This window comes from Hippocampus zosterae, chromosome 6 (genome assembly GCF_025434085.1).
Source record: "Hippocampus zosterae strain Florida chromosome 6, ASM2543408v3, whole genome shotgun sequence".
Taxonomy (NCBI): Eukaryota; Metazoa; Chordata; class Actinopteri; order Syngnathiformes; family Syngnathidae; genus Hippocampus; species Hippocampus zosterae.
Genome location: NC_067456.1, coordinates 3,633,724 through 3,652,653, shown reverse-complemented (window position 1 = coordinate 3,652,653; position 18,930 = coordinate 3,633,724). Strand labels below are relative to the sequence as shown.

At 46.2% G+C, this 18,930-nt stretch overlaps 2 protein-coding genes across 9 annotated transcripts in view; both read right to left on the bottom strand.

Annotated features, from left to right (window-relative positions):
- Positions 1-7,481, bottom strand: part of LOC127601949 (potassium channel subfamily T member 1-like) — a 60,931-nt gene extending 53,450 nt beyond the window's left edge. Inside the window, exons 1-3 of one of the 4 annotated variants that reach the window (XM_052067690.1) lie at positions 7,201-7,481; positions 3,434-3,482; positions 2,493-2,663 (exon numbers count right to left, since the gene is read on the bottom strand). In XM_052067690.1, coding sequence (XP_051923650.1) covers positions 2,493-2,663; positions 3,434-3,482; positions 7,201-7,267 — 287 coding nt within the window. In that variant the 5' untranslated portion in view covers positions 7,268-7,481. The remainder of the gene's footprint in view (positions 1-2,492; positions 2,664-3,433; positions 3,483-7,200) is intronic. The other 3 variants (XM_052067691.1, XM_052067692.1, XM_052067693.1) reach the window with 3 other exon arrangements.
- A 933-nt stretch (positions 7,482-8,414) lies between these two features.
- si:ch73-29c22.1 (kelch-like protein 20) overlaps positions 8,415-18,930 on the bottom strand; it is a 28,007-nt gene continuing 17,491 nt past the window's right edge. For 2 of the 5 annotated variants that reach the window (XM_052068802.1, XM_052068801.1), the window contains exons 2-8: positions 16,974-17,134; positions 15,568-15,751; positions 13,854-13,997; positions 13,499-13,632; positions 11,153-11,364; positions 10,957-11,063; positions 8,415-9,397 (exon numbers count right to left, since the gene is read on the bottom strand). In XM_052068802.1, the coding sequence (XP_051924762.1) occupies positions 9,340-9,397; positions 10,957-11,063; positions 11,153-11,364; positions 13,499-13,632; positions 13,854-13,997; positions 15,568-15,751; positions 16,974-17,134 (1,000 nt within the window). In that variant the 3' untranslated portion in view covers positions 8,415-9,339. Of the gene's footprint in view, positions 9,398-10,956; positions 11,064-11,152; positions 11,365-13,498; positions 13,633-13,853; positions 13,998-15,567; positions 15,752-16,973; positions 17,135-17,899; positions 18,039-18,930 lie in introns of those variants that run through there. The other 3 variants (XM_052068806.1, XM_052068804.1, XM_052068803.1) reach the window with 2 other exon arrangements.

The window sequence follows — 18,930 nt, the reverse complement described above, 5'->3', positions numbered from 1 at the left end:
TGCTGGCAAACACGGGACATGACAACAATAAATAAAACTGCCACTTCGCCGGACTTCGCCATAAATCATCTTTACTGCTTCGATAGTCGAGTCCACGGCGGTTGAATGTTACAACCCCACCGGATTAGAGATGGTAGGCAAGCAGACGCCAGAGGCCATCAAGACGAGCGAGGGGGGAGAGGCTGCGCGTCTCCCACTGGGGGCTAATTTGTTTCCAGGCTTTGGAATTGATGAGACTTGAGCAGAGGAAATAATTAAGATCACAAAGCGTGAGGATACGGCGGATCGACTAATGGCTGGTCCCTGAAGCTCAGCGACATCATTTTGCTTGTCGTTTGCAAAAGCAGCAATTATGGGACCGCGCCATCGATGGCCGCCACCGCGTTTGCATCGTCGTTTACAGTACATCCGCATCATCATGTGCAAAGCGCAAGAGGGGGTGTGTGTTGCACGGCAGCTGTCGCAACAACCGCCGTGTCCGTCGACGGCTGAATGTAAACGCTCGCAAATATCGGGGATGGCAATGGCTCGTGATGGAAAAAAAGCGGAAAGGGGCGTGGCCTGGACGGGGCGACCAATCACAACAAGTAAGACATTATACACGTCCACTCGCAGGGCTGGATGGAAAGACTGATCGGGAGAGCTCGTGAAAACTCGACGATAAGGTCCCTGACCCCCCCCCCCTCTCTAAAATTTTCTCAACGGATTTAGACGATTCACAAAAAATGATGAATTTAAGAAATAAAACGGCAGATTTCCGCGGAAAATTGCCATCCCTGAAATATTCAAGGCATTTCTAATGAACCTTTGTGAATTCATCTACAAAACCTGTCAGGCATTCTCTGGCACAAACAATGACAAGATTCAAGTTTACATTTTCTCCTCTTTTGCCGCAGCAGTTTGGATTAAAAAAAAAAAAAAAGGAGGCAGTTTCATGAATAAAAGAAAGCTTTGCCATCCAATACATCCTAGCACTCCAAGGGAAAAAAGGCGGCATGATGTCGGGTGTCCCTCGTGGAGGGCAAAACATTGGAGCGCAACTTCAAAATGTTACGTGGAGACAAAATAATCCCCCTTGAGGTAAATCTCAGTGACAACAGCGCACAGCAGGGAGCCTCTGAAACCGACGTCAAGCGCCACCGCAAAAGAGAGAACGGCGATTGATCTCACACCAGACTCGTCACCCACGTCGCCTCGCGACAACGGGCGGCCGGACTAATCGTCGCGTTGACGCAATTCACTGGATCAATGAGCTAAATGCAGAGCGCAGCAGGCGTCCAAACAACCTTATTGATTTATTGCTGCAATATTGCTTGAATCTGCAAGCAACTGGGAAGCCCCCCGGGGTGGGAAAAATAACGCAGACAATGCGCCGTCTGTTGGATACAGTCAATAAATTATCAAACAACCTGGTTGCTATAGAAAGGAAGAGCGATGCAACCCTGCTGCGTTAGCGAAGGTCGCATGACGGCATTGTGGGGCATTATGAACACGCGGATGAAGCAAAATAAAAAATATATCTCAAGGCCGAAACAAAAATGTCACCAACGCAGATACAGAGGATTATTGCCATCTAGTCACGCATGACCTCGCTGGCATTGATTGATGATCAAATATATTATCGGTGGTGAATAAAGAATTTTTGGGCGGCCCGGTAGTCCAGTGGTTAGCACGTCGGCTTCACAGTGCAGAGGTACCGGGTTCGATTCCAGCTCCGACCTCCCTGTGTGGAGTTTGCATGTTCTCCCCGGGCCTGCGTGGGTTTTCTCCGGGTGCTCCGGTTTCCTCCCACATTCCAGAAAAACATGCATGGCAGGCTGATTGGACGCTCTAAATTGTCCCTAGGTGTGAGTGTGAGCGTGGATGATTGTTCGTCTCTGTGTGCCCTGCGATTGGCTGGCAACCGATTCAGGGTGTCCCCCGCCTACTGATCGAAGACGGCTGGGATAGGCTCCAGCACCCCCCGCAACCCTGGTGAGGATTAAGCGGTTCGGAAAATGGATGGATGGATAAAGAATTTTTGGAACAATTAATTGAAATTAGAAAGTTCCCTGTGGCACACCAGATACTTCCTGGCACACTGGTTGAGAATCGCTCTGTTATGTCACGCTCAGGCAGCAGGTTTCATGGCAAATGGCCAACATGAACACCAGATCGAGAAGCGCCTATGTTGCTTAAAAGTTTTTATAAAGTCATGATAATTAGCCTCATGGTGGCTTTTGTTTTAATTCAGCCGCCAAAAGCAATAGAAAAGCCGACGGGCCATTTGCTCTGCGGCTGGGCTCAAATGAGCCGAGAAGCTTGATTTCAGCACCACGGAGAGCGCCGCCGATGCTGGGCTGTTTTTTTTTTTGTTGTTGTTGTTGCAATATTCAACCCTGGGGAGACTCCCAAAAGCACTCGCCAATGCAGCGTGGTGTCGTACATGCATTTAGTCTCCCAACACACACCTGCGCAGATAAGGGCTTCAAATACAAGAGCCGTCACGCTACCTGTCATCATTCTGAAACGTCTGGTCCCCCAACAGCAGGTCCCTGAAGCGGTAGCGAGGTGGAAGGGGAGGCACTTCGGTATCCACTTCAGCCATCTTGAGAGCCGAAATGTCCAAAATAACACCGGAGTTGCTGCTGTTGTTCCGCTGCAGGGTCTCCGCAGGGGGCCTGCTGGATGACCGAAGGAGAGCATGCTCAACATGTGCATCCGGGAAAAATATTTGGATATTGTTTTGGGTGTAATTGGGGAATTTTTATATAGAATGTTTATGAAATAGGGCGGCCCGGTAGTCCAGTGGTTAGCACGTCGGCTTCACAGTGCAGAGGTACCGGGTTCGATTCCAGCTCCGGCCTCCCTGTGTGGAGTTTGCATGTTCTCCCCGGGCCTGCGTGGGTTTTCTCCGGGTGCTCCGGTTTCCTCCCACATTCCAAAAACGTACGTGACAGGCTGATCGAACACTCCAAATTGTCCCTAGGTGTGAGCGTGGATGGTTGTTCGTCTATGTGTGCCCTGCGATTGGCTGGCAACCGATTCAGGGTGTGCCCCGCCTACTGCCCGGAGACGGCTGGGTTGGGCTCCAGCACCCCCCGCGACCCTAGTGAGGATCGAGCGGTACGGAAGATGAATGAATGAATGAATGTTTATGAAATATTTCTGTGTGTTGTGTATGTGTGTGTGTGTGTGTGGGGGGGGGGGGGGGTATGACTTCTTTTTGCAAGACTTTGTTTTTCTGTATTTGCTCTGTGTCGTCATTAAAATTAATAAAATGGACACACTGGAGAAGTTAAAGATGCAAGGATACGAACACGCCTGAATGCATTTATGTGCACGCTGTAAACAGACAGCGGTGGCCGCATATGGCGTAAACAGTAGCAAGTATGCCTTCCTGAGGGTGGGTTGGGGATGGGGGGGGGTGAACCAAGTGCTCCGGGGAAATTACCTGTCGCCATGGGAACTCGATGATCGGCGTGGAGGGCTCATGGCTGCCTCTTGTGGAGCATTCCGCAACGACGAATCCAACGTAAGAAAAAGACAAAAGAAGAATTCATTTGAGGACTAAATCACAGACGTTGAAAAAGCTGTTCATTCATGCCTTGTCTGTCTAAGCCTTGTTGATCTTATTTTACAAGCGGCCCCACATGCCCACTCATTATCCGAGATAATTTCGACAATCGCCCACCGTCCATCCATGCATGCATTTTGGATTGCGCTCGGCTCATTGGAGTCGTGGATGAGCTGCAGAACTCTCGACTCGAAGGCAACCATGCTAAACACAATCGCACCGCCCTTGCCCATTGCGGCACTAATAAAGGCGGATTGTACCCTTTTCTATTCTTTAAATAAAATGAGATGTCCGAGCAAATGCATTTGCTCGGGTAATGCACGACAAAATGAAACTTATTCTGAGCGCAGGGTTTCCCCAGTCCAGCCGTTTCACAGCTCAAGACCAAATCTTAAAGTTTGATTCTTCAAAAAAGACCCTAATTTCAAGGACCATATCATGGAAAACCGAAAAGCCAATTCTCCTTCATATTATGTCGTGTTGATTTATATTAACGCTACACTTATTTAAAAAGGAAACATTATTTCCATAAGACCAGGGATGGCGTCGTGCTAAATATTGCAATCATATCGATACACAACACCCGCATTGCATATTTTTCCAATATCGTGGAGTCCTAAGGAAGGACTTACAAATGTTAATAAATAAACAAAAGAGCCATGACTGTCACGCTCGCTTATTTCTCAGTCAGATTTCCTCAAAACAATCACATCACTTTACAACCGTGTTTTATTCTTTATGTAGGGCATTTGTGACACAAGGTAACTTAAAATAAGATTTTGGAGAACAGGGTTTTTTTAAATGCTTTGACAGACCTTGTTAATTGGTGTCGGAAGAGTATGTATTTAAATACATTTAAACTTGGGGTTGACCTCACTTCGATTGGCAGCTTATACCATTTGCATGTATCCATCCATCCATTTTCTAATCAGCTTATCCTCATGGGGGGCATGCAGGAGCTCATTCGAGCTGTCTACAGGCAGTGGGCGGGGTACACCCTGAACTGGTTGCCAGCAAATCGTACGGCACACAGAGACAAACAACCTTTCCCACTCACACTCACACATAAGGACAAATTAGAGCGTTCCATTAACCTGCCATGCATGTTTTGGGAATGTGGGAAGAAACTGGAGTACCCGGAGAAAAGCCACACAGATACGGGTAGAAAACATGCCAACTCCACTGCACATGAGGCAGACGTGCGAACATCTAAATGCTTCTTTACCATGCTTGCTTTGAACTCTAGGATCCACTAATTGATCCGAGTCTGCAGAACCCAACTGGGTTTAGATGCTATTTTCATTTCTTTTATATAACCGGGAACTACAGACTTCAGCGATTTATAGACCATTAGCAGAATTTTAAAATCTATCCTACAGCTGACTGAGACTGGAGTCATATATTTAGAATTGAGCAAAACATAACAAAATACATAAGCGTGGCATCAAGATGAAAAGTCTAAACGTCATTACAATTTGACATGACCCAAGAAAAAAATGACCAGGGACCCATTTAATACCACGAGCCAAGTTTTAGTAAAAAAAACAGCATAATTATCGAAATGATTTATTCCTCTCATATTTCTACCAGAACTCATCCCAGAGTTAAAAGTAGAGCAAATTAAACAACTACATTTGGAAATACAAAGAAATCCTCCTCAACTTCGTATCACAGCTGCAATCGACACAATTGGACGAGCATTGTTTCACAAAGTACTGGAACACGGTGGCCTTGTTTTAGCTCCATTTACCTGCCTGCGTCCCCGTCCCCAATCGAGGTCCCATCAGCGTAAACTTGCTCTCCGGCGTTGCTTCCGTGACAGCGATTCTGCCCCACAACCGTGTCCGTGACCAAGCCGTGTCATTTTCTCCCCCCAAAACGTCGCCGAGAACACACAGACAACACTCGGGACGGCAAGAAGTTCCGACAGTGTTTGCGTAACATGAACGCAGCACGCCTGGGTCAAGCTAGCCGCCCGCCTGCAGCAGTCATTCGTTCGATCTTTCTTCCAAGGTGGGTTGTGGCAGTCTCAAAAAGTAGTTCGTCTTCTTCACCTCTGATTGGCTGACGCGCTATTCGGGAAAGATTTACAACACACCTGACGGCTCATTTGAATATCAATCCGCCAGCCCAACCCAGTTCCGCGTCAATGCGGAGTGACTTGCGTGTCCCTTAGCAACAACTTTGTTAGTTAGCTAGTTAAGCAACTAACATTAGCCTGCGTCGCTTCCTTATTTCACTCCGTTCGTCTCCGAGCAAGCTACCGCACCAGGCGACGCCTCTTGTTGTCGACGAAGGAAACACACTGGCGAGATTAATGCCGCTGTCAGCATCAGCATCTGCACCTCTGGAGGACACCAGATGAGGAAGACGAGGAGGAGGGTGGAGGGAGGAAGGCACTCATGCCTCATCCTGGAGGCACCGATGGCCGCCACGCCATCTACCGACCAAAGCAGTGACATATGTTTTGGGGGATGGACACTTTTTGATGATCGGATTGGATCAAATCTTGAACATTGGTTGTTCAAAAGGGAAAAATGGATTCTAAAATTGGACTGGGTCATGTAATCCAATTCCTTGTTTTAATCTGGATTAAAAGAAAAATCATTTAATAAGGTTCATGTCAGCATGTATCAGTGCCTTTGTTCATCGGAATCACAGTCATCATGAAAAGGAAAACAGAATAATGAAACACTGAGTATTTATTATTATTATTATTATTATTTTGCATTGGATCGACATGATTCGGGTTAGTACCACACACCTGTCTGCTCTGTGAAATAAATAACTTGGTATCATTTCATTGCTTATTTTTTGTAACTGGCTTTACTGTCTACTCCACAACAAGGTGCACACGGTACTTGGTAAAACAAGTCATTTTGATCATGGATATTCCATTTTTATTGGCACTTTTGGGCACGCATGATCATACGTCAGACAAGCAAAAGGTTGCATCGTCTATGCGCATAGGCATTCATGCACTTTCTGATTGGAACATTATGCATCATTTTAGAGTAACCGGTAATGTCAGGGCCGATGCTCTCCAATATAACAGACAGGAAATCCCCACATGTTGTGGGCAGAGGCAGACGGATAGAAATAAGCGAGAATCCAGAAGAAGAGCACCTCTGACGTCACACCTGTTGGATGGTCTCCAGCACATTTCAATTTCTAACTAAATCGCTTGCGTATGACGTTGCTAGTTATAAATTTTAACTCGTCGTCAGCCTGAGCGGCGCTTTTCAAGAAAAAGAAAGTGTGAAACTACATCTCAATGGCACCTCGTGGTGATTTTGACTCAATAACGCAATTGTAGCTCAGTTATTACACACCTCCAGCCCTCACATTTATTTTCTTTCTGCAAAGGAAAACAAGACTTTAAAAAGTGCCATTGCAAACACACACACACACACACACACACAGTTTTAAGGTTTGGGGGTCGAATCTCGGCTTTCCAGTGTGAAGCTTGTACGTGCTCACAACAACACAACATCGTGAGATTCAGCGAAGACTCAAAATTGTCTACAGGTGTGAATGGACCCGCAACTTACCCCGAGTCAGGTGGGATAAGCCGCATTTGGTTACCAATCAATCAAGAGGACAAGCACTACAGGAAAAAAAAAAGTAATTTGCCCGTTTCCTACCTGGCGCTGCTCTGTCCTCCACCATCTGTCTCACAATGGACCCCCTCAAGTTGAAGAAAACATTCATTGTGGGAGCGGGGCTGAATGGCCGACGTCTCCAGGAAAGCTGTTTGCGGCTCCGTGCGCGTATTCCTTGTGCTCAGCCAGCCTCTCACCGCGTTTCAGCCCATTATCCTCGAGGGGCGAGAGCGCTCGGAGCGTCATCGTTTTTAAAGCCCACACAGCCACTTATGGTGTGCCGTGCTGCCGGCGCATCTCACCCACTTTCTCGCCTCACTCTGGAGCTCCATTTCCTCCAGATGCGTCGGAAACGTGATCTGTGCCAGCCTTGGGTTTATGTTTGCACAAAGAAATTTGTGAACCGTGTAGCGATACGACAATTCACGTTTAGAACATTCCGTATTCTCTCTGCACTTATTACAGCTTCTCAAAACCTCATATGGCAATTACTATTCCCGATTTTAATTTTTTATTTTTACTCTAGTCTTTGCTTCTTCTGAAATGCTGTCACACAAAGAATCAGTCCAATGGTCCAGTCTGAGACAAGTCTGAGTCAAATGCCAAAAGGAGTCCGAGTCAAGTCCAAGACGTCAAAAAAAAAAAAAATCGGGACAGGAGTACCTCAGGGCGGCCCGGTGGTCCAGTGGTTAGCATGTCAAGCTCACAGTACAGAGGTACCGGGTTCGATTCCAGCTGTGGCCTCCCTGTGTGGAGTTTGCATGTTCTCCCCCGGGCCTGCGCGGGTTTTCTCTGGGTACTCCGGTTCCCTCCCACATTCCAAAAACATTCACGGCAGTTGGGATTGAACACTCCAAATTGTCCCTAGGTGTGGGTGTAAGCGTGGATGGTTGTTGGTCTCTGTGTGCCCTGCGATTGGCTGGCAAGCAGTTCAGGGTGTCCCCCCCGCATACTACCCAGAGACAACTGGGATAGACTTCAGCAACCCATGATTAAAACGTCATCACTCACTCATTCACATTTCCACGTCAACTTTTACCCATTTAATGATGATTTCGAGGCATCACGGAAGTCCTCGTCCTCACCGAGACTCCGGCGAGGTAGGCAAACATCACACATGATTTTGTTTTTATGCTACCACCGCACTTTAAGTTTTGCTTTATTTTGCCCCCAAAACGCAGCTGTGGGACTGTCAAAAGATGAGGCCAGTGATTGAAAGTGTGGCATTTATAAATTAAAAAAAAAAATCACTACTTGAATACATTCATTCATTCATCTTCCGAGCCGCTTGATCCTCACTAGGGTCGCGGGGGGTGCTGGAGCCTATCCCAGCTGTCTCCGGGCAGCAGGCGGGGGACACCCTGAATCGGTTGCCAGCCAATCACAGGGCCCACAGAGACGAACAACCATTCGCACTCACACTCACACCTAGGGACAATTTAGAGTGTTCAATCAGCCCGCCACGCATGTTTTTGGAATGTGGGAGGAAACCGGAGCACCCGGAGAAAACCCACGCAGGCCCGGGGAGAACATGCAAACTCCACACAAGGAGGCCGGAGCTGGAATCAAACCCGGTACCTCTGCACTGTGAAGCCGACGTGCTAACCACTGGACTACCGGGCCGCCCTTACTTGAATACAGTTCAGTTGTATTTAACTTTTTAGGTCCATATTTGGAACAAGGCGACCTGGTCCTCACAGTTGCCTTTTTGTTGTGGTTTTTGCATGTTGTTCATATGAACCGTCTTGAACTTCTTTGTAAACCTTCCTCTCAACTCTTCTGCCATTATTTTCTTTATGAAACATCGTTTTGAAATCCCCGAGGAGGTTCCGCTGCACTTTACATAATGCACACACAACTCTTTTGTCGCTTCCTCTTATTGCGTATGGACCACCTCCAAAGGATCCATTTTTCGACGCCAGGCGGAGGACATAAAAATAGCAGTGAGGTAACCTTTTAGCCTATAATGCGCTTCAATTCAATGCGCGGAGTTGTTTTGGACCGGCGGTTTACTAATGCGACTCCTTTTTGAGCAAACTGTTCAATTATTCAGTCATTACGTTGCCGGGGCTCGAAGCTTATCCCAGCACGTCCCGCAGCGTGCCACTGGCATCCATTAGCCGGTCTTTTCTCTATCGGTTCTTTGTCCCCGCTCATGTAATGACGTTCCATTGTTAGGTCTCAGTAAAGCACGGCCACTCTGCCTCCCGGATGCTTGCTCTTCATACTTCCAAAGTGTCTAAAAACAGACAAAAGAAGGCAAGCAGTCAGACAACGAGGCGCTCCGATGCAGGATGCAGCCTCAAGGCTTTATGTAGGAGCCTCGCATGAATCACAAAGTCACGCCGTCTCGACGCGAGTCCCGCTCTGTCAGGTATTTTTTTTTTTTAATTTCAACGTTGTTGAAAGTAGCGTCAACATTAGACACATTTCTAACAAGCTGTACCTGTCGCAACTTACTGGCTCGTCTGTTATGTCCTTCGATGCTATTTATTCAACCTGTGACGTGAATTTTGATTTCTGCTCCCCACTCTGCATCTTTTTTTTTTTTTTTTTACCGTGGATGACAAACAGAAACGATTACACAATGGAAAAGCTTTTCAGATTTTTGGGCATGTTGTTTCCTGCCAGCAATGTCGGCGCCGTGCGGCCGTACATCGAACACGTGTCGGGAAATCGTCGCCGCCTGTGCCAATGGACAATTTTGTGCATTTACAGCCTATGGACTTGCAGCAAACCGAACAATATGCATCGAAATGACAAAAGGTCATTTGCCAATGTAAAAAAAATAAAATAAAATACTCTGTACAGATGCAAAGTAAGATAAGATATCCTTTATTTGTCCCACACTGGGGAAATTTACAGCCTCCAGCAGCAAGAATGTGGGTAGAAAGAAGAAAAAACAAACAAATACCATTCAATTAATTAATTCATTCATTCATCTTCCGAGCCGCTTGATCCTCACTAGGGTCGCGGGGGGGGGGGGGGGGGGGGGGGGGTGCTGGAGCCTATCCCAGCTGTCTTCGGGCAGTAGGCGGGGGACACCCTGAATCGGTTGACAGCCAATCACAGGGCACACAGACGAACAACCATTCACGCTCACACCTAGGGACAATTTAGAGTGTCCAATCAGCCTGCCACATGTCTTTGGAATGTGGGAGGAAACCGGAGTACCCGGAGAAAACCCACGCAGGCCCGGGGAGAACATGCAAACTCCACACAGGGAGGCCGGAGCTGGAATCGAACCCGGTACCTCTGCACTGTGAAGCCGACGTGCTAACCACTGGACTACTGGGCCGCCTCCATTCAATTAAGTGCAATATAAATACAAAATGGATAAATCGCAGTACTATTCGCAATTGTTTTTCACATTTTACATTGGTTTCACATCAACAAATGTACAGAAGAAGAATTGAATGCGGATCCAATGCCGTGCCAGTATCCCAAATTCCTTTTTGCATGATACGTGTAAATATGTTTTGGGTGAGATTATACAAAAGCTAGAGTTGTCTGCCAAAAGAGTAAAGCTCCTGCTTTGCTTTGATTCGGTTTTATTTCAGAACCTTTCGCGTTCACGTTTTTATTCCATCATGTGAGAGTCCTCTCTTGTCCTTTTCAAAGATTCTTTTTAGAATGCTTTGTAGAACCTTTTGAACAGGGAGTATAAAGCAATGAAAACAAATGATGCAAAGCATCTGCTTAGCAACGAGTTAGCGCACGCGGAATGGAATGAGGCAATCGACTCCCGGCTCGGAAATGAAACGGTCGGGGGGGACTGCGGAGTTTTCTCCTCTTTACCTCCACGAGTTGCTTTCGCCGTTGTAAACCTCGATGGTTTTCAAATCGGACACTCCGTCGGTGCCCCCCACCGCCAGCAAAGCACCGTTGAACACCACCAGAGACACCTGGAACAGAAATATTTCATTCCACTCGGCGTCGTCGCCTCTTACGGAAAAACCGTTCCCGGCCTCAACTTCCCCGCACGCTAACTTACGTTGTCTCTCTTGCTTCTCATGCGTTTGACAGGAGTCCACCTCGTGGTGTCCGGGTCCAGGCGCTCCGCCGAGCACAGGCCCAAGCCGAGATCATCTCTGCCCCCGGCCACGTAGATGTGGCCCAGGTGCACTGCGCAGCCGGCGTTTTCTCTGGGCGTCGACATGTGGGAACATACGGACCAGGTGCCCTCTTCGGGGTTGTATTTCTCCACTGTGGAACGTTTCACGGTCAGCGGAAGGCTTCATTTTGCATGTCCGCTGCGACATATGCGAATGATTAGGTACACACGGTCACTGTACCGAATGGGTCCACATAAGAGCAGCGATACCTCTCCGTTTTTTTAAATGAGCCCAAATGATTGGAGCGGAGTTGCAGTAAATGAAAAATTCAGACCTTGAACTTGACCAAAAATAAGTTGTGGGAATTTTGCGAGCGCGCACTTCTCACAGACGAAAATAGTCAAAATGGGCTGGCAGAGCGACATTACTGGTTGTTTATCTTTGGGAAGGGCAGCCTCTATGTGTGTGTGTGTGTGTGTGTGCGTGCGCGGGCGCGGGCGAGAGCGAGAGACCAGCGAGTGTGTGTGTGTGAGAGTGCGGTCCTGTCCACTTGACGTCAAAGTAAGCCGACTTTACAGTTTCTCAATTACACAAACGGCGGTCAGCACGTTAGGCGTTTTGTTGTTCATCTAACAACGTTTATATTTGCCCCTCCTGTGGTGTGAAACCGGTGGCCATGTTTTCACTTTTAAAATAAAAACTCTCAAGGTAATGTTTTCGGGGCCACAACCCACGTGGATTTTAATGACGGATGAATCTGTCGGTAATGTGGTCGATGATTTGATTTTAAAAACCGGTAGTCCAGTGGTTAGCACGTTGGCTTCACAGTGCAGAGGTACCGGGTTCGATTCCAGCTCCGGCCTCCCTGTGTGGAGTTTGCATGTTCTCCCCGGGCCTGCGTGGGTTTTCTCCGGGTGCTCCGGTTTCCTCCCACATTCCAAAAACATGCATGGCAGGCTGATTGAACACTCTAAATTGTCCCTAGGTGTGAGTGTGAGCGTGGATGGTTGTTCGTCTATGTGTGCCCTGCGATTGGCTGACAACCGATTCAGGGTGTCCCCCGCCTACTGCCCGGAGACGGCTGGGATAGGCTCCAGCACCCCCCGCGACCCTAGTGAGGCTCAAGCGGTACGGAAGATGAATGAATGAAAAAGTTTGAATTCCCAATTCTCTATGAACTAACAAAATCTTTTTTTTTTCAAATTGACAGGGCAAAAATAATAATAATAATAATAAAATATTGGAAATGTCTTATTTTGAGACGATGCAAATATAATGTCTGCTAAAATGGAGCATTTGCCCCATTTTAAAATGAACAAAGTATTGAAAGAGGACATGAATTTTCGTGGTTATCGTTTCATTTGATTTATCGATGACTTAATCCTTGCACCTTGACATGTTTTGTATAGTTCAGTAATTGCAGGACCTCAACGGCGAGGCAAACGTCCGGATCCCGACTGGACTGCGCTGCACTGCTCACCCGAGTGACAACTGTGACGCCAAAAATCCTATGTTCTGAGAGTATTTATTTTCCTTTTCTTTTTTTTTTTAAGATGAAGGAATTTTCCCATTAAAAAAAAAAACAGTCGGGGCCAACCAGTCTCCATCGTTAAAACTTTTGATAACTGCAAAGTTGAAAGCATGATATAACCTCAACAGTCACACAATTGTAAAAATGATGTCCATGAGAGTGGTCTTTTTTTTTCCCCTCTTCTTAAAAAATAAAATAAATTTAAAAAAGTGCAAAAACACTCCCTGTGCTGTATTAGCTCACCTAAGATTGAGCCCCCCCCCCCCCCATTTGCTCGTGTTGACATCCCGTCTAAAGGTGCTTTGGAGGTTTTGAGGGGCTTTCGACTCATACTAGTTCGTCAGATTTCAAATTGGCTAACTTCAGGGCCATTTGACTTTGCAGGAGGAACAAAGTACAAAGATTTATTTATTTTTTTTTGCTTCGGGGCTCCCTCAAATTCTGCGAAGCAGCATCTACTTTTTATGACACCAATAAACAGCGAGTGGCAGCAAAGCTGCAATGGTTAATTAAAAAAAAAAAAAAGGTCACGAATAAGCCAAGTCTGTGAAAAACACTCACGCCGCGGCCAAATTTCCACTATGAGCAGCGATTCTTCGCATTTTGCTCATGAATAAGCAATTAAAGCCTCCAAGTGATTTCGAGGCTCATATTTTAAGGTAGAACTTCCAACATTTATCGCATTTATTTAAGCCACGATTTGCGAAACGTGAACTTGTCGAGGGGAGCCCGTACAACAGATGTTGACCAGCACCTGAATTCAGAGCCAGGACTCCATCGTTGCCTCCGATCACATACAACTGATCACCCAGCACGGCGGCGGCGGCTCTGGCGCGTCTCGTCAGCATGGGCGCCTGCTTGCTCCACGCGTTCATCTTTGGATCGTACCTGCAGCAAGCAAATCAACGAATCGCAACGCTCATTTAAACAGCTACGTTGTTAGTCAGCGTCAGAATAATTGTTTGGGTCTCCCCCCCACCCCGAGTTGTCTTCAACTGTGTTACATAAGATGCTTTTGAGGAGCATTCATTGTTTACGTATCACTCGCCACAGTCTTGAATAATGTTTGTAGACGATGGAAATAGAAAAATAAAATCGTGCCGCAGTACCTCTCCACGGTATTCATGGCCGCAATCCCATCGTGTCCTCCAATAGCGTACAAGTATCCGTCCATGGTGACCACGCACACTCCACTGCGGGGGCTGCTCAAGGGTGCTACATCCGCACTCCAGCTGTCTGTGTCTGGGTCGTACCTGCCGGGGGATGGGGGGGGGGGGGGTCGGGGTGTCAGAGTGAGCGCTCCGGGCAAAACAAGCAGCTTGCTTCCAATTAGTTTTGCGATGACAACGCGCTCAGTAACGGAGGCGGGATTTGTGCGAGAAGAAATGTCGCGGCGCGGAAGGACTCAACTTGTAAAGGTCACATGACCTGAGCATACTCAGAATACAGTTGACCTGTGATTGGTCGTTTCCGGAGCCCCGAGCGACTGTGATGTCATTGCCGCAAGTGGCAAAATGGCCGCCCCCCCTCAGATGGCTCTAAACGTGTGGATTTTTAGCTGCCACGCTCAGATTGCACAAACACGAATGGAATCAGAATTTCATGTTGAACATAGTGGGGATGCAAAGAACTTTTTTTTTTTTTAATTAACTGCCCCTGTATGTGCAGTAAAGAATCTTTACACCGACCATATGTGAACTCAAATGTTGCTATGCCGAAACGACGACAAATATCCTCGACCGTTGAGCACCTGAGTGTCATACTTGTTTGCGTATCGTATCGGCTCGACATTCTCGGCTCACCTAGTACTGGAAATAGGACCCAGTATTAGCGGTTTTGCCAATGTCAAACAAAGTAAGGAGAAGAAAAAAAAAGCCCATTTTGTGTCGCCGTCACAAAATGGGCTTTTAAAAAAAAATTTACATTCACCCCGGAGACTCGCTGGCAAGCCATCTCCTTTTTGCCCCCCCCTCCCGCCCTCCCCCCCAGTTAGCTGGCGTAGCCTCCAGAAAATGACGCACACTTGAGCATCTTCCTCGTGACACTTCCAATTCAATTGGTGTTTGGTTGAAAGGCACACAGACAAGCCTTTGAAATCCCCACGGCAGCACTCGAAGCGGCCTTCGGGGAACGCCGACACACAAGGTAGGCTGGAGTGGATGTTTCCCCAACTCTTTGGCTCATCATGAAGGCTCATTTTATTAAGTGCCTCTTCTGTGGGAACTGGAGGGGCGCCAACCGCTTCAAGCTATCCGAGCGCGCTGGAGCCAAGCATATAAGCGTACGTAGCCCTGGTGAAAACGTCGCACATGACGCATGTTGTCGGCAAGGCCGCAAATAAATGCGGGCTTCATGCTGACCCTCTGCTGTTCGGTGACTTGTCCGGCGACAAATGTCCGGAATTGAGAGTTGTTTACAGTTGGCGCAAAACACGAGCCAGCACAGAGCCCTATGGAGCCATCTCGAGATTGACCGATTTGTCAGAAAAGTGACTCTAAATGGCTTTTAGTGCGATGGAAGGTTTTAATGTTCTCGCCAATATTTCCTGCTTGCTTGTGGTCGCAGCTCCAACCAAAGGTTTAAAACGCAGCATTTGGGAAGAGCGCAATAAACGTTGAATTGATTCTGGCAATTGTTTGGAATTGGCACTTGCAAACAATGGCGACCCTGTTGATTCAGTCTAATCAAGTTTATGGTCTCAACAAAAAAAACGGTGATCAGATGTGGAAAATTGAGCTACTGCCAAATGCCGCATGAATGTGCTCAGTGCAACAGTGACATGGAAATGGGAGCCATGGGAGCCCCCACCACAAAGCAGCTCACCTCTCCACGTTATTGTAGCATCGGATGTTGTCCTTCCCACCCACTGTGTACATCTTGTCGTCCAGGGTGCCGACGGCCACGTCACCCCGCTGCCTGACCATGCGAGCCGCTGTCCTCCACTCGTTAAACTCAGGATAGAACTGCTCCACCGGGCAGGAGGGGTCGTCCTTGGTCCATCCGCCCACTTTGAAAGCAAAACAGCAAAAGCTCCATGACATTTGTTATGAAAGCTATGCCTCCCAAGCCTGACCGACCCAATAAATATTACATGTTGCAAAACAAACTGGTATGAGTGAGGAGAATGTGGACAGATGACACGTTGTCACCTCGGTTGATTTATGAGTGGTTTTAATTTAAAAATGCATTTCCATCGAAAATAATGCAAAGTGAATTACAGTCTCAAACTGTTGCTGTTATATAATCCTGTCAGGTGAGTCAGTCACATTTTAACCGTCACACTGTAAATAGAAATTAACCACTGTAATCAGACTAAAACAAAGTAAAAGTGCTCAACTGTTGAGGGATGAAGAACTGAGTGATATTGTCACCTAGGGATGTTTTATCGGCATTACTGGGAGTGTTGTGTTGCGTATTGATTTGTAAAATGGATGAATTTATTTGTTTTTACTGATGGCGCTATCTAAAATTCCAGGTCACACAAACACAATAAATAAACATGGAAATGAAACTCGATGCACGTTTTTCAATTTCGTATTTTTGATCAAAACCTAAAATATATATATATTTTTTTTAATTCCACTTTTTCTTTTATTTGAACAGTTAGGTTTATAAACTATTGACAAATCAATCACTATGTCGCCCATTACAAATGGAGAGAGCAAATGATGCACAGATTGGGTCATATATATATTGAGACTATAGTGACCCCGTTTTACTTTCAAATACATCTATTGATGTAAACCGTTTTTTTTACGAGTTAATTTAACTTTTTTTGTCAGTAGCTGGGAGTACGTGGTTTTCATAGCAAAAAAACGACAAAGTGGACGCAATACTATCTTGCTCTTGGTATTCAACGACACTACTTTCGCCGTAGTTTTAATTTAGCATGTGAGCACTTTTGCCACATCGGACGCCATTGGGACCGCAGCAGAAAGCATTTTATAAAAAAGAAAAGAAATACGAACAGCAAAGTAAACAGCGGTAAAACCCCCGTGACGCCTGAAACAATCTACCACTTTTGTTTTTATGAAGGTCCTTGAGGAGGTGGTCTGACAGAATGTCTCATTACGATGAAGCGGGAATGTCTCCCTCGATGGAGACTAACAAGCTGGCACCATCATGGCGACACGAACGCCTGCTCAACTTTCTCCCATACGCCCGTGACTCTTCGATAGGGTTTAATCATACCCTGCATATCGTCTCCCACGACCCGAGCAGACACTGACCCATATACATCTTGTCGGTGACGACATCTTTGGGGAGAGTTTTGCTTTGCCTTGTGCAACAAGAGTCCGATGTCGACGTGCGGCGGTGGGGGGCGGCGGCGCCGCTGCCTTTGCGGTCCTCGATTACCATATCCTGATTTTCTGGCAAATCAATGGATGCCCTGCAGAGGAAATTACGATAGAAATGACACAAAGACGTGAGAAAATGTGGACTTGCTGGGCGACACATTGAAGACTGACGCCAAAATGGTCTTTTACAAAGAGAGTAATGCTCAGCTATGGTGGATGTGCACGAAACCAACCCAAGGCTGAAGAGAACGACTCTAAACGCACTTAAGTGGCAAGGTTTATTTTGGAAACTCACTCAGTTCGTATGCTGGAGGGCGACTGGAAGTGGACACAACAAATGTTATTTTTGCTTACATATACCAGGCTAGGGGACAATAAAAGGGACAGTTATTTTCATATTCAGATTTTGACATGAGCGAAACTCTGTTGCCCTGTTAACTCGCTTTTTTTTTTTTTTTTTTTTTTTTTTTAGAAACGGCGTATCATTATCTCCATGGAGAAACAAATCATGATATAACTCTTTCATTGGCTCTCATTAAACTGTGCATACGTACGTGGTGTGCCGGCGAGTATTGAGGGACTTGGCAAGAATCTCAAAATTATGAGCATTCAAGATGACTATTTTTAGTGGTAAGCAGGCAATAATGTTTTACCAATGTTTTTCCCCCCCATATATCTTCGAATTTCATCAAAAATGATAAGGTGCTACAGTCCATGCTTTTAATTGAAGATCAACAAGGAGCGTGCTTCTAGAATGACAAATAATACAAAGTAAGAATTATTTAGATCGCTAATTTTTTTCATCTATTGACATGATGACAGCCAATGACAAATGTGTACAAAGTTGAGCCCCTTACCCTTGTTCATCACACACTCCCATGTTTTTAATTCCAGGTTTCTACCTGCACCAAGGCTGTCTTTCGTCTACTCTAAAACAACCAGCTCCCCACACATTTGTACTCAGAGTAACCCTCGGGCGGTTCAAGGCGAAATCTCCCTCTCCTTCCCAATGCAAGCCCCCCCTCAAGTGATTCACTCTCCCCTCACCCCATCGCTGCAGCTTGAAATACAAAACTCCTCCTAAAGATTTATATTCGTCAACTGTCACGCTGTCGGAATTCTCGACATGCTCTCACTTTTACATATAGGACTGCACCAGTTGTTACTGAGACACCCGGATGAGTTTTATGTCGGTTACGCAAAGGAACACGAGCACCACACTGAAAATAAAACTACAATCACAGAATGACACAAAAAATGTATATATTTTGGAGAAAACATCTACTTCAATGATGGAATCAAAAGATGTTTTGCTAAGCTACTTGTAACTAGCGCCAAGACTGAGTTGTTGGTTGCCATGACAACAAAAATATAATTTATTTTAGGCTTGTTGTTTTGCAAAAGTATTTCATATTTCTAGGTGAACTTTAATATTTGTTTTTTTCCTTAAATCCTCTGAATGTTATTCGGAATGTTTGTTAAAAATCACTTCCGGGTCAAGTGCCGTGTATAGCGAGGAATGAGAGAAAGATCGAGAAGACAACGGGAGACACGGAGAGAGAGAGTCAGAGACAGAACTACGATACCGTGTGATCTACGTGATTTATCGTAACTTGATCTACTTTCGGTTTACCAAGGTGCACACGGTATGTCATTTTGTGATATTTATTTAATGTCCTGTTCTATTATAATTTTGATTGTTGTTCGAAATGTGTTTTAGTTTTCACGGTGTTCCATGATTAAACGTTTTGGACATCAGTACGAGGCGTCATCCTTGACCGGGGTAGATACACTACTCAAAGACAACACAAGCAAAAATTAGACACATCATCGTGAGAAAATGTCTTCCACGAGCCAGACATTGGAACTTTGGTAGAAGTCAAGTCAA